We start from the raw sequence: 22,783 nt of genomic DNA, 5'->3' as shown, positions 1-22,783 counted from the left end.
CTTGTGGAAACGGCTGCCCATCACCATCCCTACCAAAACCCTTCTACACAAACATTTCTTAACCATATCCTATCCTGCTCAATCGTGACTTTTATTATTCTTTTTTTTTTTTCTTATGTATTGCATCGCAATTCATGAATCCGTGAGATTGTTTTTTTTAGTTTGTTTTATTATTTTAGGTTGAGGTTGATGATTCTAGAATTTTATAAGATTTGGTTTTGCACATCATGCACTTTACAGATCATACTTCTTTATTAAATATTTTTGCCACATAGAGATTGCTTGTTAGCGATAAGACCGCCCGTTGCCTATCTTATAATTTTTATATATAATGTTATTTTTTGTTCTATGAATGTAACGGAGTGTAAATAATTAATAAAACTTTAATCAGTTTATATCATCGGATTAACGATAATAAATATATATATCAGTTAATCGGCGTTATATAAATATGTTGTTATGTCATTTGTTTTTATTGTGAAATATGGGGCGAATTTTGTGGCTAATTTGTTGTGTTAGTTTCACGTTTGTATGGCAGCCCTCGAATGCGATTGAAGAGCTAAAACTCACGGATTTTGAATCCAGAATATCTGATAACCTTCAAGAGGATGCCCAGCTTGATGTGGTAAAACTTAACCCATTTAATTATAAAAACTAAATATTTTTTTGAGCTCTTCAAATTTGCAGGTCTTTTGTCTCTTTCTGTCCAATTGTGTTCCGCTGTGATGAAAAGATATAGATGTAGTATTCATCGATATCGAACGGCAATTTGACTGATATATTTTTTATTTAGTCGCTGGGTCCAAATCTTTCCAAAACCAATAGTAACTTAACAAACTTAGCAAACTACTTCTCAACTACTGATTTACCTAGCTCAGAGTCCGTTTAATGTTTATCAAGACAAGCGTTGGCTTCGTATTTTTTGGCCACAAGAAATGCTTTATTGACATATGAAATTCCTTTATTATATTTAAAAAAAACAGTCACAATATTTACTGTATCTAATAAAAACACTTGTAGTCTTCAAAGGTCACGTGTATTCAAGTCTCTGACTTTGAAGGTTAAGGCTAACTAAAAATCATATTTAATTGAATAACACTAGCGCCATCTACGTGTCATCCTACATACTACTAGTAACTTTTCAGCCGACTGATTACTATAAAAGTAATACCCTAATCCGTGTCTACCTGTATTAGCATGATAATCTCAGAAATAGATAAATCCTGTGAAAAAAAAACGTTTATTATGGAACATAAGACAGGTATCACTTATTCCACGTCATTAAATTTGTACCTGTAGACATCCGTACTTATAGGCAATACATAGAATTCTAGTGGTTATTTTTTCTTTAGTATAGCGATGTCTATATACAAATCTTTGCGAGCACAGCTGCGGGCGTACAGGTTGGTAAAATAACAGTAATACCAGACGATAATGTCCTTTCTAATTAATTGCAGGGAGGCCTTATAAAGAAATACGGCTATCCTTTCGAGCATCACCATGTCATAACTCAAGATGGGTACATATTAGGTCTACACCGAATACCGCACGGGCGGGACCAGAACAACACTCCTGGCAAACGTCCAGCCGTGCTTGTCATGCACGGAATTCTCTCCTCGTCTGCTGATTTTGTGCTTATGGGACCTGGTACTGCTTTGGGTAATAATATTTATTTATTCATCTATACTTCGTTACGATAAGGTACATAATTATACAATATACATATAAAAAAAACAAAAAGTAACATTATTTGATTTGAGAACTGGCAGTAAATTTAAAATTAGAGGCATTTTATGTATATATGAATTTGAATTACTTATTAGGCAACGGGTGGACCTATCGCGAACAAGCGATTTCTTCCAGGCAACCCTAATATGGACCAAAAAAAATGTTTTTGAATTTTGGAATATGATAATGATAAATAATTGGGTCCAATTATGTTCGTTGGGGTGGAAGGTGTCAGAAACGCAAACTAATGCAGGCATTGAAATTTCTATAAAGTATCTACATATATTCTATATTTCCTCTTTAGCCTACATTCTAGCGGAAGCCGGCTTCGATGTTTGGCTAGGAAACGCACGAGGCAATTATTTTTCCCGCCAACACCTCACATTAAACCCAAACGATGGTAAAGGCAGTTTCTGGGACTTTTCCTGGGACGAAATAGGAAACTTGGATCTACCAGCCATGATTGACTATATCTTGGAACAGACTGGCCGAACGAAACTGCACTATATTGGAATGTCCCAGGGAACCACAGTTTTCTTTGTGATGGGCTCTCTGCGTCCTGAATATAATAAGAAGATTATCACCATGCAGGCCTTGGCTCCTGTTGCATATTTAGCTCATAATAAGCATTTTCTGTTCTTGACATTGGCACCTCATAGAAAGGTTATAGAGGTAAGTTGTAGCATTGTAACACGTGGAAAATTGGAATAGGAATACATAACCAGTAATTATTATTGGTGCGCTTCAATATCACCAACACACAAATATTTACTATATTCTTAATATGCATAGTTATGATAATAATAATTAAACATTCATAAATAGAAAGGACGAATATAAAGAGTTTGGTTCTTGGACCTTCAACGCTGGCAGCATTTCCTCGCTGTTTGGCGAAGAAATGCTGATTGGGATACTTACTCCTTGAGCGAGGAAGGCACCAGCTCTGCGTCACTGATTTTATCTACCAAGCACAAAGTTGCACTTAATTAAATCTCAATTCTATATTCTTCTATATTAAGTTGATTTAGATTTTCCCACAATTGCAGTACTATATTAATTGCTGGCCTCTTGCAGCCTCCGGAAGCAGTCATATATTGGTTTCCATTGTGCACTTAACTGATATTTTAATTAATCAACATTCATTTTTATATTTAAGGTGATCCTTGGAGAATTAGGTCTAAAGGAGATATTTCCAAGGAGTCCTATAATCACGTGGGCTGGAGCCACGCTGTGCGGTGATGGAGCGGATTTTCAGCCTTTATGCAGCGCTCTACTCTTCTCATTAGTTGGTTTTAATCCATCACAACACAATGCTGTACGTAAAACACTATATAAAAACGTGTTCTTTAGAAAAATACTATACTTCTCGTTGAAGCAATTGCTAGGAATTTCTACATTTCTTACTAAAAATAATTTGAAAATATCTTTATGATTGTGCAAATATATTGTTAAATTACAAGTAAAATACTTAATTACATAATTCATGTATAAAATGCCTTTCTGAATAAATAAAGCAATTACAATTTCAGACCATGTTCCCTGTGAAGCTAGCTCACGCACCTGCAGGATGTGCCGCGCGCCAACTAGTCCACTATGGACAGAACATCGTCGAGAAAACCTTCCAGCGGTATGACCATGGCTTTCTACGTAACTTACTTGAATATGGAACAGAAACACCACCCAATTACAATTTATCTCAGCTCAAAGCCCCTGTTTATCTGCATTATTCCCTACAAGATCCCTTCGTTCAGTTAGAAGACATGGAACGATTGTACAGGGAATTGGGAGGGCCAGTTACCAAGGTTTTAGTACCTGAACCTACATTCAGTCACATAGATTTCATGTGGGGCATGAATGCCAAGGATGTTGTTTTTGATAAAGCAATTGATATTATGAAATCCTATGATAATAACGATAATAAATGAGATATTAAAAATATGTTTTTAATTTTAATAGATTTAAATCTAGCGTAATGCCTTTAATCATAAAACTTAGTACATAATGTTTATGCTGTGATTAAAATGATAATTTGCATCAGATCGACCCTTTAGCCTGACTCATTACATTAGTGTAAGGCATACTGGTTTGCTCACATTTCTAGTACCATGTGAACAGTAAATTGCGCACAAATTGACAAAAATCGATTGGTGGTATTTGATACCGCAGAGTTGAGGGGTTTATCTACAATACTGCAATATTAGGTAAGTAAATTGATAAATAGTATTATATTTATTGAAGTGTGTAAACAGTGTGAATATAGATGTATACAAATACATGTAGTGATCATATCATATTATGAAGTACACGATCATCTATTGACTTTTATCTTAGTAGTTATTAAAATACAAAGAAGTTTCACTTCTGACATGTGTGCTTTGTACGCACGCACTTTTTTATCAAGACTTAATCAAATATTTTACAAAATATTAGCCTAGGTGGCGCACAACACAATCTTAATGCTGTGTGATGGAGTTATCTTTATATCGATATTCTATTATTCACTTGCGAGTCTATAGTAAGTGTTCATAGTCAGCGATCTCATAAGAAGACTGTCCACAAATCCTCCTTTATAAAAATAACTTGAGGAATTAAATAACAGGCATGAACAATTATTAACCTTCACGAGAGATCGATTTGGTGCGCCAAGGAATCCAACATTGCAACTAAATGCGTCACTAAGTAACAGACTTATTAAAGACTAGCTTTTCTATAAAAGTTAGATTCCTTACTTAGACAGGTTGCTACTTGTATCCAGGCGTTGTCAACACAGCGTAGCGTATACAACGAATAAATAAATCTGCAATGTCTATTTTATAGTTAAATTACGAAAAATATGTCTCTAATTGATACAAGTGATTCAGTGTAATTCAATATTTTTTCATCACGGCGCGGCGTTCACAGATATTGACAGAATGAGTACAATTCACCTTTCGTTAACTAATTTAGTTAATTTGTGTATTTATAAAGCTATTTATGAAGAGTGGGGCACGCCATCTCAGATACCTTCTGGTTTTATTTTGTCTAATATTTTTGAGTTGGAGCCCATTTATCGAGGAAGAATATAACGCTGTTAAATTTTATGCGGTTACAATCATAGAACGCAATAATGTATACCGAAGCTACATTTTACAGGTAAGGTAATGTTTTATTTATTTATTTATAAAACCCTGCCAAGACTCGGCTCACTGATACATTGGTACATAAAATATAAAATACTATAAATTTTTTTTTTATTTCGTGTTCGTAATTTTAGCTTAATACACCAAAAAGTAGTTTAGATAAATATTTTATGTTAATACAATTATTTTTAGTAACAATATAAACAGTAAGCGTACGTATTCAAGAAGATTACGAGCACTTAAATGTAGTTCCTATAACAATATGGCATTTTTTTCTACTAAGAAATCATGTTTATTTTTATTTAATTACCAAACGCTTGAGCACAACTGTCTCAGTTCACATCGGTTCAATCAACCCTTTCTTCCAGATCACCGTCAGTCCGAGAATTACTTTCCACTCAAACGCGCACATTCAAGGTATCTACTTTTATTTTTATCTACGTCCCTTTAACAATCAAATAATTTTTCATCACATCATAAATATGTGACGAAAGTACTATATTTATTTAATATACTTTTAAACAAATGCCAAAAGATAGTTAAGTCAAAAACGTTTTCATTTATATTATAATCAATTTGAATTTTCCAGATGCAGTGTTTTATCTGCTTTGCTTACCTCGTGATCGTATGCACCGCACACCCACCGAAAGATCGAGAAAGTCCCAACCAACAACGACGATCGCTTTTCCATGACGTCATAGAATCACTTCGTATAAGAGCACAATTACCTGAAGAATTTTCGGAGGAAGAAAATCATCTGAAACAAAGCTACGATAAATATAACTACGAAAATGATCTGAACCTACCAGACGACTTTGACTTCATTCCAAGAAGAAACGATAGACTGGAAATGCCTACATTAAAATATCGTTTCCCAAAAAACCTAGACATCAATGACACTAAAGGTGAAAGTGCAAAAGAAGAAATTGTTCTATACATAAACTCGCCAGAAGAAAGTGAAACTACCACGTTCAAACCGAAAAAGACGAAACGCCCAAGGCCGACTATCAAAAACAAAATCAAAACAAAAGAAAGTGAAGAACCAGAGGGTGAACAAAAACCAGTAACAAATTCGTTAACTGGTTTGAGTCAAATTGGTAATCGGGAATCGCAAACTGTAGTAAAACCCACAGTGATTGTCAATTTCAGAGGATCTGTTAGTAATAGGGAGAGTGACATACGTTTAGAAAGACGAAAGAATGTAACGAGGAGTGAAACAGTGCCACAAAATATTTTTAACATTAATCAAGAGATTAAACTAGAAAGATCTGTTCCGAATTTAGGAAATAGGGGAGATGCAAGCGTGCCACTTAAAGCAAGCAAGCATGCAATTAAGCAAGATGTTACAATAGAGACTGAAGGCAGAACTAACGTTGAAGAAGACATGATGATGTGCGAGTCAAATTCGTGGAAAAAAGGTGATAAAAATGGTAGGCAGCTACTACAAATTTTGCTAACAGTTTAAATAATAGAAAGTCGTCCTAATTTAATTTACATAAAAATATTTTCTAATCCTAATTCGTATTTCTGATTAATTTAAGCATCAGTAAAGAATTTAGTTTAATCAAACTACTTGTAAGATAGAAAAATTCGTTTGTTATTATATTTATGAATGTCATAGATTAATGTAATATTTAGGAGTGTTGCAAAAATTACTTTTTTTAACTATGGAAATATGAACTGAAAAAACTAATTTCATCTTATGTAGCTTAATATAACCTATTTCAATACAAGTTTATTAACGAATACTGATTAGTTTATTTTAATATTTTTATCATAAACTTATTTTTGTATTTATTTGTAATTATATATATTAAAAATAATTCTTATGCAATGTAGGCGGGTAAGCCTAGTACGACAAATTACGTTCTATATAAAATAAATAATTATTAGGAATAAAACAAGTCTGAATAATTTGTATGCTAATTCTTAAGACATAAAATGTTTATTGTATAACGGCTTTCCTTTTAAAATAACTTGGCATTTCTAGAAGCAAGGAAGCCACAAGTGGGTAAGTTAAATACAAAATGCTTGACGTTTTTATTTAAGTCTCCATAACAATAAAGTTATTGCTCATAACATTATAATTTTTAATAAGAAGTCCTTATATGTTTTGTCTCATTAATATATTATAGGTAGACGGAATCTACCTATATACTATATGCTCATTTAAAACTTGCTTGTACGGTGAAATAAATTATCGTGAGGACACTTAGACCTAAAAGTCGATGTGGCACAGACGGCTGATCACCTACTTGCCTATTAGACAAATGATCATGAAGTAGATACACAAATCTAAAAGGTAGCGCTAGTGGTTCACATATTATTAGTGTTGTGACATAAAACCCGAAGAGAGATGGGTATCTTATTTTTTCCTTTTAACAAAAGTAAAAATTTACAGTCTAAAATTGTGTTGATATGTCTTCTATTCAGACATGCAATTATATGAAGGTCTGCAGCTTGGACTTACAAAATGGCTTTATTACTCTGACGAAATAACAATTAAAGAAATTGTTAATAAATATTTTTTAATTCTAGTTAATTATTGGCATTTTAAATCATACATAAACATAATTTAGAATGTCTAAGGTTAACATTTCCAGTAACGTTTTGAATATAAAAATTACTACAGTTGGAGTTCCCTCGATTTTATTAAAAACGTACTGACATGTTTTATTTATTGATTTAAGTGTAACTAAGGGGTTGTCCAGAGTACAAATTTTGTCCACCACAGTAAAAAATACTTCCCTGAAATTTACGAAAAAAATCAAGAATACAATCAATACATAAATATACAAAGACAGAGAAAATAATAGTGTCACGTTTATTTTAAAGGGATGCGAGTACGATAAAGATGTAAAGTTCTTTCAAAATTTGATTATAGTATCCAATGAGCATTTTGAAAAATCTATTGGTAAATTGGTTTCTATTGTTAAACATAGTTCACTAATTTCAAGAGGTTAATGACCTATGAATTGTAGATAACTCATAAGCGTGAGATTTATTATGTATATAACGATAAATTAAAACCGTTACTTCGTCATTATTAATCATAGAACCAGTTGAAGCAACCTGATCTATTTTTGACATTAATTTTATTGATCTACAATTCTGCATGATATATCTAAGATGTAATAATTTATATTTTTTTCATATAATTTGTATATTTTTTTATTTAAAACTACTATTTATAATCAGAAAAAACTAAGTGTATTTGAATAGATGTCAAATCTATAAATGTAATCTTAGAAAACTGCACTATTATGACTAAATAATATGAAAGACTGGAGAGCTTACCTATATATACCTAGTATTTCATATTTATGTCATAAATAAATATCTCCAACATATCTAAATAAGTAAGTATGGCCTATATATGATTACAGATTCAACGGAGTAAGATTTTGAGCACCAAGTGCTCGCTATAAGAATGTTCTTTGCGGGTAACGGTTAATCTGAAAGAACAGGGTAGGTACATTAAAAACGAAAATAGATCAATCACCAATTTTAGTAAAAGCGAGTTTGCGGTGTTAATTCTATAAGGAGTTTTATAACAAAGCCTTTATGGTTCAATGGATTAGGTTTTTTATATTTGGGATAAGTATGATTTAGAAGTTATTAGATTGACCTACCTAATCACTGCTAAAAATTGATTAATAATAATTTATTATTAATTATGTAGTTAATACTATGCAAATCATTGTTATTATTTCAAATTTTGGAACCAGTGAAAGCTACGTTAATTAAATGAATTCACGGAGAACTGTGTAATTTATCTTAAAATCTATTTTGAAAACTAACTTCTGGCGAGAAACTTGTTTCCTTCTTACTATTGATCGTGTTACCACGAAGTCATTTTGTCACATTCGATTCCCGGTATACCAATTATTACACAATAATATCCATACAATATGTATACAAATTTCTGAGCTATTTCCTATTTCCAAGCTACTGTCTAATCTAATTTTACCTTCAAAGACATATTTCGAGTGCAGTTTCATTAAAAAATGTGTGCGTGTACTAGTATACACACATAAGAAGTGAAACTTCCTCAAGACCTTATCTATCGAAAAATGATCCTATATGCAGCTTTACAGAAATTGGTTAAATAATGTTAAATTAGATAAAGTTTAACAAAAGGCTTTTATTATCATAGACATGAATACAAATACGATTATTTCATTTTACCCCATTACTACTAAGATTATTACAGAATTTCATTCATTGTAATAAAATAATTACTATCATTGTTCTTGTTATTTTTGTTATTAATGGCTTTGAATATCTTTGAATCAACTGTGATAGGGACATGAAAAAGATGGGGTGTAATCGAAAAATGTGATGGTAATTTTTTTTCCAACGCAAATAAGACGTTTTTTATAGCACAAAATGTTCGACTATGTTTATATATAAAAAATGGAAGTTCGAAATGTTGAGATGCTTATTGATTAGCGGACGCCAACTTTCACATCGTGGATCCGTAACATTACTACGAATTCTCGAAAGAAATACTTACGATATTCGAAACACAAGGTAAGAAAAGGAAAGAAACATAATCAGTAGAAAATCGGGTTACGTATAGTGTCTTATATTGATATGCATAACATGAAAGTTATTTTGGTTTAATTTAAATTAAGTGTAAAGTTTAAAACACAGACCGCATTTTTGTCATTGCTTTTATGTGTTCTATAAAGTGGTCTCAATATGACACATATGTATACCTTTTGTTCTTTTAATTTCTGCAAAATTGTGTTGAACACTGTCATTGAGAGACAAATGAGACATCACGTAAAATGCTTTAACTAAAATTATTTATTTTTCACAAGAGTTCTGGCTCGCCATTTCAAAGCCTGCCAAAAAATTTATGGATGTTTTTAATACTTCAAACACTGTTAAATTAATCTGGCTTTTCAAACTAATCTTCAAACATAGTATATCTTTATCAAACTTCTATTTCACAAAAACGTAGAACACGAGTCGATTCTCATGTGCTTTATATTCATTTTAAGTTTTAACCAATAGTAGTGGTTTGGCGCAAAGCAAAAAGCTGTCGCAAATTGACCAACTTAAAACTTGACAGTGGTTCGTGTTGACGTGCGGACGTACAAACAAAACTTTAAAAATGGTGCAGAGATATTTATTATTATTATCGGTGAGTGAATTTTTATATTAGAATCATTTAATCAATTAAATCAACATTCTGGACAATTCCCGAGAATTTTATTAATGCAATAATAATATTGTTGTTAATTATATGAAATAAAATCAACCGAGCGATCATGGCTCAGTGACATAACTTTGTCATGTTATCTATTCTGTTTATTTACGGGTTCATATCCCTTTATAAGGCAGGACGCTTCCTGTGATTTTCAGAATATGCTAATCGAAACATTTTTTCTAACAAACTTATAATTCATAAATTATATACCTCTTTTAAACACAGAAAGTTAAAATAATTCAATAGTAACATAATCCTGATTGAATAAGACCGCAAAGATAAACAAACCTATTAAGTAATACATATTTAGAAAGCATCTTAAATGCCAGTTTTCTTATCACATTTGTGACAGGATATATAGTAATCAATTAGCATTGTGATTCTTTTATTGAATGTGTAAATAATTAAAAAGTAAAATGTAGGTGCGATATAGTAATATAGAGGTAATATACAGTGGTTATTTAAATTTAGAATTTAACGGTATATTTGCAAATTCTGCTGCTAATAAAATAAAATCTTGGCTACAATCAAAAGTACCTTCAAATGACTTAATTAAATAATAAATAATTGTAATAAAATGCCATTTTATCTGTGAAATAGTTTCATTTAAATGAAATAATTCAAAGACAAACAAAAAATGTGATAAAGGGCAACATTTTGTTTGAAGTGCTTTTAATGTCAAGGCTTTCAAAATGTTAGTTACCGAGCTTTAGGCATTTGCATCTACAAAAAATAAGCCTTGGAATCTAATCGTTATTTGTGATCTATTTATTAATAACTCAAGAAAACCAAGTATGTATGCCAGCGTTTTGTTAGGCTCGGGTCATATCCCTCCAGGCAGACAGTTAGTTCTATGATTTTTTTATTGATTAAGAAAGTAGTTTGTTATACTAAACCTGAAATTGTAAAGTTTTGGGTCTTAGGTCTTGCATCGGCTATGGAGCGACATTGTTTCAATTGGTTTATTACGTTCGTACAATTGATGGTTTAATGATAAACAATTTATATTGTATATTATGTCACTGGCCTTAGTGTATAAGTTAATTATTGAAATATGTTCGACGTCCTGGTGGACAGAAAACTGTGTCCAGTTTGTGTTTCTTCCACACCAACTTCTTTCTATTTAAGATTATGTATACAATAAATAAATAAAGACTTCAAAATTCTTCGCTATATTTTGTTTAACGGTAAGATGCAGTTATAAACATTTATACATTTAATTGGTCAGCTAGGGTTAGAAAGCTTGATCTCGGGACTTGGAGTAGCTAAAACCCTAAACTAACACGAAAACAACCCAGCGGTGAAAAATAAACACAATTTCATAACATTTAAGATGCATGTATCATAATCTGGAATACCCCGCTTGCCAAAGTTTCACATTATCTTGCTAATTTTCTTGACCTACAAAACAGCACATAACATAATCAAAAGATTTAGTAAGCACTCAAATTTAGAAATGCCAATTTCTAATATTTCTACTATATTTGATTTCGCCGCATAAAAAAATGAGTCTTAAAAGTTTGTCTAATATGAATAATAAAAATTACTTATTGTTTTACGTGCTTACATTACATCCTCCAATCAACACACACAGATGCAAACAAACATTCTTACATGTAACATATAAAAGGAAATCATTTTTTCGAACTGGCGAAATGCGATTCTAGCGTCTCTCGGGGTCTTCCCTGTGACGACGTCCTCAAAGGCCGCGACGCACCCACTATAATGCGAGTCCATGGGCTAAGCTGCGATGCCCTTCAGCATTGGGCATAATTAGTTATCCCATAGGCTTGTTTGCAACCCCTTACTTTACTTACTTATATATTTTTTTATAAAAACATAGCCATACAATTAAAACTTGCGATTTGTATGTGAATATGTTGAGATGGAATTAATATTAACACCTATAGTCACAATACTGCAATTGCACCGCTAATTAAAACCACTAATCGCCATTGTCGATTAATTTCTCATTTTATTAGTATATCTGTATGTAGTAAATGTCTATGTAATCTTTATTACAGAACCCATTTCTGGCTAACATTTTCTTTCTTAATAACATTTTTTAGAAATAAAATTTTTAAAAATAATTAAACATTTTAATAAGGTAAATGTACTAAATTACGCGGTACCAAGTAAACAACGATATCATGCATTTTCGTTAATAATTCAAAGGCAAAACACGTTTAGCAAAGTCAAAATAAACAAATAGAGTTCGACGAACTCGTCCTTATAGTGAAGCCAAAATACCAAAATTATATTAGCGATCTTCTTTTTAATGTTATAAACAATCTTATTCATTAACATACCATAATATATTAAAACTGAAACAAAAAATATAAAGACCAAATATTATTTTATTTTTAAGGCAAATAAAAATTACAGATTTACGAAAATATATTGTATGCTAGAGTTATAAAATACTGCAACTTGTTTTGCAATTTTGATAACCCATATAAAGAATATATTGAAATATATATTATCGTTTGACATATCATTATACTGTAGACATGTTTATTATTCTTAATTGGTATTAGCCATACTAAAAATGTTTATTTCTTTTGGTGACTTAGAATATAATTGGATTTTGAGTGTGAATTTTTATAACACTATAATAATTTTTATACACTTTTCTCTAATTAAATAATCCATGAATAATACCAAATGTATTACGTAAGGCATCTATAACAGGTGTTTTTTTTTACCTATAACAAGCTATTTCTCAAATAGACACGTGAGAGCAAGACTGTAACTTGATTTTAACTTAGTAACTATTAATATTAGGTATTTCATATATATAATTTTACATAAATTTGGTGACTATCAAAGCCTAGAATAGCGACTTACACTACATATTTTTTGTACAAAAAGCATTTGATGGCATGTTTCCTAGTTTTAAATAATAAAACTAAAAAAATCATGTTTGATTAAATTAAGTTTTTAACCGTTTTATACTTTATTTTCGAATCGTAGAAAGATTTATTTTAAATTATGTCCAGTATTATTACCATACCAGTAAGTAGACCATACTAGTACAATATTCAACCTTATTCTCATAGAAAGTTCAGCCAAGAAACATAAATACACAGTAGCCGCTTTCTTTGCATATTTTCCCAACGTAGAGATAACAAGTTTAATAATAATTATTCGAACTTGACCCCTGCCAAGTCAACATACATATCTTAGATTGATTATGTTACTTTAATCTAATGATGCCCTTAGAATAATAGTTGCTTCTTAGTAAAATCTAGTTAGGTCTGAGGGACAAGCCGACGACTGTTTCGAGAGGCAAGCTTCCCACGAAAGAAAATTCATTGTGGCACAGCTGGGGATCAAACCTACGACCTCAAATGAGAGTCGTAAGCTGGAATCACTAGGCCAACACTGCTCTGCTTGCTTAATGAACTTGTATATAGTAGATGTAATACTTAGAAAATCTCAATCACAGAAGATTTTGATTGAAAAATTATTTATATTTTTTTCACTAGTCACTACTAATTGTGGTAGATAATTCTTACATTACCACTTTCTAGTCTCGTTATCGGAGTTGCTTTCATCTCTTGAGGTCATTAAGATCTGTGGTCCAGTTGTATTGTCTTTCACGTTTGACCTCAACAACGTTGTTTGTTTTGTCGTAGTCAGCGAGATTTATATTATACTTGTTTTCTTCTAAAAGTCCAGAGTAGAGATCAGTGACCTCTCAGAAAACATTATGATTGTCATCCCTTATTCATACCCAAGGTTCAAAACAGCAGAATTTTCCAAATTCCGTCTGCAAATACCAACTTAGGAGTTCAAACACCTCGCTTTCGAATTCTTCGGGAATATAAATCCTGGTTATCCAGAGCTTAATGTGAAACGATAAATTTTAACTAATCGGCCAAACCTTTTCCGCTTTTGTACTTACTAGTATTTGTTGCTTCAGAATAAGCAAAAAATTACTAGTAAAATCTAAAATTGAAAAAGTAACACGTTGCTTTAAATTATTTGTAATATTTATGGTTACAATAATTGTCATGTATTTTAGAAAATATACCTGATAACATATACTATGGATATGGATAAAACATGTTAAGATAAGTGTTTGCTGATGGTTTTTTGTTTCTCTGCTTTAAGAACCAAAAATTTTGGTAATTTTACTTTATTGTGTATTTGTCTTATCTTGTATATGTTTTTAATTCCTATTTTTTGCAAAACTTATGTTTACATAATAATAAATAAATAAGTAAATAGGTGTTCATGACATCACTTATATGTAATTTTACGCAGACGTTCGAAATATAAATTTTCATCCGCTTTAAAAAAGAATCACATTTACAAGTTATTTAATGGTAATTTTATTGCGGTAATTACGGTAATAAAATTAAAAACTAGTGTTTCCAATACTTAACGTCAGGACCAATTAATATTTGACATTCGTCACGAGTTATACACGGAAGAATGAAGATATAATTTAACTTGACATTCAAGCATGTTCAGGACAATTTTGTTATTAAAAATTCAACGAATAACTATTATATACCACAAACAACGGTTTGATAACTCATAATGTTGAAAAAGTCAAAATTTTCAGTCGTGAGATGTCGTAACCAAAATAATCAAGGGAAATGTCAGTTTCATTATGTAATTTTTTGCAATCAAAAAAATCACAAAACACGAACTTTTGAGGGCGTAATTTATGGAAAATCGAAATAGAAATAGTCAAATATCAAAAACAAGTGCGTCTTAAACTTAATGATCATGTCAAAATTTATATATTGACAACATTATAAATTATTCCCCATTTTAGGCATATTTTGTATACCAATGACAAAAAAAGTACTACAGCCCTGCAATTCTGTAACTCAATAATTGAGTGTTATTCTCACATCATGTAATTCAAATTGTATTAGGTAATATACCTAGATAGCATAATTTTATTAAGCCTTTATTAAACAATAACAAATGTATCAAGTTTAAAGGAATTAGGATTTCTTAACATGTTTTTTATTAAGTGCGATTATTGAAAGTTATGCAGTTTTTTTATAAACATTGCTAAAACTAGTTGCATTATTTAAATTTGAATTTAGAATATTTGTGACGATTTAATTACATACAAAATCAAGGTATATTATATTCATAATAGTAACACAATGTAGACTTATGGACAAAAAAGAAATTAAATACTTCAATATGTACATTTACTGCCAGTTTATTCTATTTGAAATAGAAACAGAGAGGTACTGCCTAAAATCTTCGTCACTCTTTAATATGGCCAAGTTTTTTTATACATTATACTCCTCATGAAATCGTATAGTAATCTAAGAAACAAAACAAAACAGGTATGTAATAAGAAAAGCATGTTAAAAATCAATACGTAGAAATTATCAGACAATACACGACTATTTCGACTCCAAAATAATCAATAGATTACAATTCATAATAAAGCATAAAATTTCCATCAATAATTGCATTAACATTTACACGGACCTTGACGGGATAAAATTGTCACCTTCCTATAAATGTGCAAAAACTAGAAATAGACTCAAAGCTTTTTGCAATTTTAAACTTTAAATGTAATCATAATAATTATTATTCTACAAACTTTATACTGAGAACATTATATAAAATACTGGACAAATTCTGGCTTCTATCGGATGTTACTGTGGCGTCATGTGAGAATTAGAAACATAGTGTATAGAAATATAGTGTAGTGTATACAAAGTATCACAGTCAAATATATTTTTGACATACGGGAGCCAGACTAAGCGCTAAGATGTTTCTTACCTGGAATCTGCGTCTACACATAATTACGATGATGTCATACATATAACTGAATCGCGCTAAAGGAATTATATCGAGCGTTTAACCTATATAAAACATCTCGACCCTAGCCGTCGGGACCTTCGGAACAGCCAGACAGTGGTCAGACTGGTCGAGAAACCTCCCTTTAGGTGGGAGGAACTGGAAAGGCTTCTGTGTCAATAAAATCATTTTAAAATTATTTCATTGAAAGCAATTATAAAAACAAATAAACTATGACGCGAGTTATTTAACCTTAATTAAGTAACATAATATACATAAATATTTTAGATAGTAATTAGTAGCGTATTCAAAATGTAAACAATCATCACACGAGAAGCCGATATAACCATTTTACTTTTTACCACAGTTTTAAATTCTTTTTTAACATTCTCGTTAAATGTCATAAGTGTCATTTAGATTTATGAACTCTTAGATAAGACAAGTTTGATTTTGTTAGCGTTGCAACCCCTAATTGTGTCAGTTATAAGCTTGGTATGCTTTAAAGATATAAACCATTAAACGCCATTAAACCGTCAAACAAAGAGTTTTATGTTAACATATCCATAGAACCTAGTTATTCAGAGCATCCCACATGATTTTTGTTTAAATAATACTAAAAACACATATAAAACTTTAATAGTCACTGGAGCTTTTCTCGCATTGTTATTTTGTGGTTGTTTTGTCTATACAAAATGTGATACTGTCGGCAGTTCCTAACAGGGCATTGTAACTTGAACTTTATATTAATAAAATAAATCTATAATAATAGAATCAACTCCATATATATTTTAATTTAGTAAATATCGCCCACTGTTCAACATTGAAAAGGAGATAGTAACGGTAAAGCAAAAACAGCTAGCTTTCTCGAGCAATATAAAGGCTTTATTAACTTTTTTGGTTGCGCCACTTAGCTGACACAGTGAAGGTGACCCCAGTCTACAGTTAAATGAACATATTGAGATGAGTCAACAGAATATCAATGGACCTCTTCATCCGCGAAGAGTTATGATTGTTAAGTAAACAGAAATTACAAAACAACTTAATTCTCAAACGGATGCAATGTATTATACGTGTTTACGAGAGATGTGGATGTCCTGACAGTGCTTGTTTATAAGAATTCAATCGTAAAGCTCGGTTGAAATTCCTGATTTGTTATCTAATATTTGAGAGAAGTAAACATGTATTTCTTTTCAGTTTCTCTCAGCTAGTTGCTTTCTCGACAATGTATCCTCCCGGCCGTCAAACAATGAGTAAGTACTTATAACTTTTTGTAATAATTATAGAACTAAATATTAACTAAATATATTATAAAATTTAGATTACTTACTATTTTTTCGGCAATTTAATAACAATAATAATGAGTGGATGAAAGTCTTTATGGGTTTTTGGGATGTGTTTTAAATTTCTAATATAATTTATAGAATAATAATAAAAATATTTATTGAGACTTATAAATCCAAAGTAATGTAAATGTTTAAGCTATTTTACTGAGTTTTTGTTTTCAATATATCCCTAAAAACAAATACAATAACAAAAACAAATACTAATTAAAATACCTTTACATTACACTTTGACATGTAATAAACAACTCTATTAGTACGACGGATACCTAGATTTAACTAAATTACTTAATACTAGCATTTAATTATCAAAAAAGGCGCGTCATTGTGTATACTAGTTATTAATATACTAAAGTTTTAGTAGATTAGGCTGACGTAACTAACGCAATAAGATATTTAACATTCACCGCTTTGAAACGTGAGGTGCACATTTCAACTAACCCTACTGAGGAAGTATGAAACAGTCGGGTTCAGGTATGCTATTATACTTGTTTTCTATTAGACATGCTTTGCTTCTAAGCTAAAAAGCTTTATGCTTAAACCTGTCTAGACAATGCTTAATATATCAATTTTCTAGGTCGGCACCTTTAAAAGTTGAGATACCAGTTGAAACAACTACACTAGTAGAATCGGAAGGCAAGCATCCTGTATATTATCATCCTGATGCCAATTCAAAAGTTACTGATGACACACGAGATATTATCGACAAAATTAACTCGATAAACACCGGCCTTGAAAAGCCAAATGGTCCGAAAAAACACCGTTACAAAATTCACACAACGGGCGGCACTATCGTTGTTGATATAGACCAATTACAAAAATTACAAGATGAATACGAGAATAATGAAATGAAAAAAGCAGAAATAAATGCCCTACAAAAAGAAAATGAAAGTATTAAGCGATATTTATATGCAAAAGAGATGAAAATGGGGCAAAATAAAGAAACACCCATGCCACCACTACCATACTTAATGAATATCCCAGTTATTGTAATGCCACAGGGCATTGATTTAAACAACCGGTTCAACTTTCCTAGTAATCTCAACTCAATTGCTACGAACGATATCTATCAAACGAGGCAAAATTCACCATCTTTTCCTAGCTTTCCGACATTTCCATCTTTTTCATCATTTCCATTCCAAAATTTCCAATTCCAATGGCCTTTTGCCCAATTATTTCCTTTCATAATAAAAGATCCCTATCAAACATTCAGTCAAGGTGGCAGTTGGAATAATTTATTTGAATATGGTCAAAATGCTGATGTATGTTCAAGAAAACAAAAATCGGTAGATGAAAGCTCATCAGACACTGAAGAAAACTTAAATGAATTGAGCGATATAAACTCTTTGCAGGAAGTCCATACGCGACAAGAGCGCGCTTTAAAAAAACGAACCATAAGCAACCGCGCTACTCACCAACAAATAAACGATGATAAAAAAGGAAAAAAGATTTACGTAACTAAACCCGTGACAACGAGTCAAAAGAAAACCACTAAAAAGCCTTACGTAGTTGAAGAGCTAGAGGAAGTGAAAAATGAGGAGTCTGGTGATTTGCGTTTTCCTTTCGGGGATTTTGGTTGGTTTGGTAATAAAAAACCTGTAGCACCCAGTCCTGGATTTTTTATAAATAAATTGCGAGTAAGAAAGGGTGGTGTTGCAATTGCTGGCCCTGGAGGTGTGGCCACCGCTGGAAGAGGAGGTACAGCTATTGTTGGGCCAGGTGGTCTTGCTTACACCCAGCCGGGTGGCTTAGCTGTCGCTGGTCCCGCCGCTAGGGTTGTGGCACTCTCTTCAGATGCAGATTTACACTCTCTTATAAGTCGTCTTCAACAAGATAATGATGGATCAGTGCCACGTTCAAAGCAACCGATCAGGGAAGGCAAAGTAGTAGCCACGGGCCCTGTGGTTTATTATCATCCAAATGAACAAACATCGACCTGAATGCTTTTTTATTTTATAACTACATCAGTATTAACCTAGCTAATTGTTTGCAAATAGATATCCGGAGCAAGTGGAAGGAAGGACTTACTTAGAAGAGCCGCACAGTATGGATTCCTACTATTATGATGGAATGGACATTTCAAAAACGCCAACCGAAGGCATAAAGTTTATCGTGCGAGTAACTCCACAGGCGCTTGCTGTTAGTGGAGCAAAAGGTTCAGCAATAGCTAATCCAATTTCATATGTATTTATAAAAGGAGGAGAAAAGAGCACAATAATCCACGATCCTGCTGCAACTGCTGTTGCTGGCCCCGGGGGAATCGCACATGCTCTGTCTGAACTCTATGTATATGAGAATAACTCTGATTAGTAATTTATTTTAAAAAAATAGTTACATTAAGAAATATTGAGATTGCGAAAAATAATTTTGACTAAATTTAAAATTATTTTTCGAATTTATTTTTGTAAATGAACAAAAGAAAACTAAAATATAATAAATTTCTCATTAATTGAATTGCATTTTCAATTACCTGACTGAATAAATTCAAAATTTATTTAATGTTCAAACATATTTGCTAAGATACTTTATGGAGGCGCTTTAAGATTTCCTGTATAAGGTTTTGCTAAAGATTTCCATTACAGTTGAACGGCTTTTTTATATTTCATTAGTATATCTAAAGAGAAAACAGGTAAATAATTTATATGAAATTTATTTATACATCATTAACTATCCGTATAATTAATTAATAACATTATTTTACAGTGACTCCACTCAGTATTTGCCGTTTTACGGAGGAGCTAAAGGGCAATATTTAGAAATAAGAAAGGACACTCGGGGATCTGTCCTCAGTGAAAGGATCGTCCCAGAAGAGAGTATTTCCAATGAGAATATTTTCAAAGCTACCGAAGGAAATCTTCAGGCGAAAATATTTCAAGCAAACTTAGCAGAGCTGAAGTCATTGTCGTCTAGTGTCCTAAGATTGTATAATTTAGGTAGACGACTTGGCTACCTTGGCGAGAGAGAGAAGGAGAGATTCGAGACGCAATTAGCATCCCTGGAAGAGACCGCGTCCAACACAGTAAAAATTATTGACGAAATTGGTGACGATGTGAATGTGTTATTCAAGAAAAATAAGCCAGAATCTACTACATCTTCAACGACTGCTGCAGCTGAGCATTCCTCTTCCGTACCCGCACTTAGAAGATATCAAGACAATTATGATGATGATGATGTAAGTTATTACTTATTAAATCAGCTAAAGCATGTCTGAACAATACATAATTTATGACGTTGTCCTCGTCCCACAATTTTATAGGGCTTAGTGATCAGGCGTTTTTAAGTACTGACTCGATGCTCAAATAGCATTTAATATAGACAGTGTTCAGAGGAGTTGTTCGAACTAATACCTGCAGCTGAGTTTCTTCATCGGCCGTTTAGGCAGTATAGGAAATACCATCAGTATTCATTATATTATTATATTTATATAGTCTTCGACATTCATCATTCCACAAAGCATTTCTTTAGGAAGTTTTTGCCGCGTACCACCACTATGTAGAACCATCTGCCCACTGAAGTGATTCCGAACCAATTCAACTTAGGGTTTTCCAAAAGAAGAGCGTAGCAATTCTTGAAAGGCCCGCAACACACTTACGAGCCTTCTGGCGATGTGAGTGTCTATGGGCAGTTGTATCACTTACCATCAGGCGTTTCCTGATATATTAAAATATCTCAATTCAAGTCTCTATGGTACAGTATGTAAAACACGTATATCTGTATCCAATTTGATTAATAACTGAACAATATATAGACAACAATACGCTATTACGAGCAACCAATAACATGCAGTAAACCACTCAGTCATTTTAATTTGTATTAATTCCAGGTTGGAGAAGAAGGTATCAGTGTTGGCGCACAGGCCGATGATGAACATGATGAGGTACATGAAAGAGGAACGATTTCTGAAGCTAAACCAATCGGTTAGTTGCTTAAATTTGATTTTCGTATAGATCACCGTTTATCAACATTTATTATATGTATTTGTTACATTTCATATGCATTATTGCTATAAGCAAACATTATATATATAACTCATGGTCTGGTTATTTAAGGAACATAATTGTAGCATTAATTAACTGTTATTTGCTTTCTTCATCTTCTTGGTTCTTCGTATCACATAGAAAAAATGGAGACAATTATGACTTATTGAATCAGTTAAAGCCTGACTGAAAAATAATTTAAGCTTATTTCCTCGTCCCGCTATTTTTAGGGCGACATCTAGAGTAATAAAAAATAATAAAATAAATTAAAAACAAAATTTGTCGTCTGTCAGCAGGAGGCATAGGAGCACGTACTTACATTCTCGTGGGAACAACACGCAAATACATAGTAGAAACAACTAATACATACACACGCATACACGAATTCATTTATTCTTTATTATATTAATCTACGTCTGAATGGAATTGAGAATGGTATTTCTGGACACATAGTATAATGTTTATATTATTACAGGTCTAGCAGTGGTTGGCGAAAACGGGTTAGCAGCATCAAGGCCTATAGCTACTGCGGTAGCAGCATCTGGAGTGGCTATCGCCAGACCCATCGCCACTGCCATTGCAGGCCTAGACCCAACACTTCTTGGCATTGACTTCCAGCTCAACCATCAACGGAAATCTTTTAAGATTAATAAGAAAACATAATTTATGTGAAACGTGTTTCAATAAGTTTTAGTAGTTTTAACATTGAACTTAAAACTGCTAATCTGTATTGAAAAATTGAAATCTCAGTGTGGAATTATTGTTGTGCCATGAATTTCCATAAACAGAATTATTGATTTAAATTATTAAATAGTTTTAGAAAAGGCCTCTTTTATTTTTATAAGTTCTACGATATTCAAGTGCAATAATCGCAACATGGCCGGTTTTCCCAACGAACGTGGCCACCATTTTCTTTGAAGTTCTTCGAGAAGGAACAACTTTAGACGGCTTTAGGTCATCATGGAAGACCCAAATTGTAAATTTATACTTTTTATTAACATAACTTTTACACATTTAAAGAAAATCACTTTTTTAACGGATTGAAGTTATGTATTATTGTAAACTTATAACTATTTAAACATAATTTTAAATTTAACGTTTCGCGTGCTTTACAGCGTGCGTGGTCACGGTGACTGAAGACAAAAGGTGTTGAATGTCAAAAAAGTATTTTAATTTGGATATTATTAAATTCTCAACATAAACAATCCGCGAACGAACTTAAAATGCATGCCAGTAAACACAATATGACATTTTTTCTGTCATGAGACCAGTATATATAGACCTTTATTATAGTTAAAACAATACAAATAAATGAAATAGATGCCTGAAAGCGCTCCACGATCCGCTTCAAAGCTAGCGAATTGGTAGTGGACCTTGGGAGACCTCGAATAGCTACCAAGGCCGGCGACGTACCCTCTAAAATTCCTGGCCGTGGACTTATGGGTCCCCCTATAAAAAAAGTTTTTTATGAATTATCAAAATATTATTTTCTGGTTTTGACTGCTGCTTTTATTCCATAAGAACAAGTCATACTACATCAATAAAAACAATCACGGCGGATATGTTTAGGAATGTCATCTCGTAAATACAATATGCAAACATATGTAAATACACATT

The 22,783-nt window shown here is 32.1% G+C and overlaps 3 protein-coding genes across 4 annotated transcripts; all 3 read left to right on the top strand.

The window, feature by feature from the left end:
• Positions 1–466: 466 nt before the first annotated feature.
• LOC110991735 (lipase 1) lies at positions 467–3,666 on the top strand. Its single transcript, XM_045631712.1, has 5 exons — positions 467–625; positions 1,458–1,659; positions 2,033–2,400; positions 2,885–3,043; positions 3,258–3,666. The coding sequence occupies exons 1-5, from the start codon at positions 485–487 to the stop codon at positions 3,651–3,653; spliced, it is 1,266 nt and encodes a 421-aa protein (XP_045487668.1). The 5' UTR covers positions 467–484; the 3' UTR covers positions 3,654–3,666.
• A 1,098-nt stretch (positions 3,667–4,764) lies between these two features.
• Positions 4,765–7,093, top strand: LOC110991747. Its single transcript, XM_022257228.2, has 3 exons — positions 4,765–4,860; positions 5,216–5,264; positions 5,437–7,093. Exons 1-3 carry the CDS (start codon positions 4,835–4,837, stop codon positions 6,310–6,312), a joined length of 951 nt encoding a protein of 316 aa, XP_022112920.2. The 5' UTR covers positions 4,765–4,834; the 3' UTR covers positions 6,313–7,093.
• Positions 7,094–9,902: 2,809 nt separating this feature from the next.
• On the top strand, positions 9,903–21,990 carry LOC110991757. Of its 2 annotated transcripts, XM_045631750.1 has the most exons (5): positions 9,903–9,999; positions 17,044–17,099; positions 19,893–20,361; positions 21,013–21,106; positions 21,642–21,990. In XM_045631750.1, exons 1-5 carry the CDS (start codon positions 9,970–9,972, stop codon positions 21,827–21,829), a joined length of 837 nt encoding a protein of 278 aa, XP_045487706.1. In that variant the 5' UTR covers positions 9,903–9,969; the 3' UTR covers positions 21,830–21,990. The 2 variants fall into 2 exon arrangements, with proteins under 2 accessions (XP_045487706.1, XP_045487705.1); XM_045631749.1 differs by lacking the exons at positions 19,893–20,361; positions 21,013–21,106; positions 21,642–21,990 and adding an exon at positions 17,767–19,304.
• Positions 21,991–22,783: the final 793 nt, after the last annotated feature.

The sequence above is a fragment of the Pieris rapae genome, chromosome 16 (genome assembly GCF_905147795.1).
Source record: "Pieris rapae chromosome 16, ilPieRapa1.1, whole genome shotgun sequence".
Taxonomy (NCBI): Eukaryota; Metazoa; Arthropoda; class Insecta; order Lepidoptera; family Pieridae; genus Pieris; species Pieris rapae.
Note: the sequence above shows the minus strand (reverse complement) of the source record. Positions and strands in the feature narration are given on the sequence as shown.

Excerpts from the sequence above, each read along its gene's own strand:
- LOC110991747 (XM_022257228.2), top strand. The coding sequence starts at position 4,835 with ATGTATACCGAAGCTACATTTTACAG. Across the intron at positions 4,861-5,215 it reads ACCGAAGCTACATTTTACAG|ATCACCGTCAGTCCGAGAAT; the intron begins GTAAGGTAATGT and ends CCTTTCTTCCAG. Across the intron at positions 5,265-5,436 it reads CTCAAACGCGCACATTCAAG|ATGCAGTGTTTTATCTGCTT; the intron begins GTATCTACTTTT and ends TGAATTTTCCAG.
- LOC110991735 (XM_045631712.1), top strand. The coding sequence starts at position 485 with ATGGGGCGAATTTTGTGGCTAATTTGTTGTGTTAGTTTCACGTTTGTA. Across the intron at positions 626-1,457 it reads AGGATGCCCAGCTTGATGTG|GGAGGCCTTATAAAGAAATA; the intron begins GTAAAACTTAAC and ends AATTAATTGCAG. Across the intron at positions 1,660-2,032 it reads GGGACCTGGTACTGCTTTGG|CCTACATTCTAGCGGAAGCC; the intron begins GTAATAATATTT and ends TTTCCTCTTTAG.
- LOC110991757 (XM_045631749.1), top strand. The coding sequence starts at position 9,970 with ATGGTGCAGAGATATTTATTATTATTATCG. Across the intron at positions 10,000-17,043 it reads GATATTTATTATTATTATCG|TTTCTCTCAGCTAGTTGCTT; the intron begins GTGAGTGAATTT and ends ATTTCTTTTCAG. Across the intron at positions 17,100-17,766 it reads TCCCGGCCGTCAAACAATGA|GTCGGCACCTTTAAAAGTTG; the intron begins GTAAGTACTTAT and ends TCAATTTTCTAG.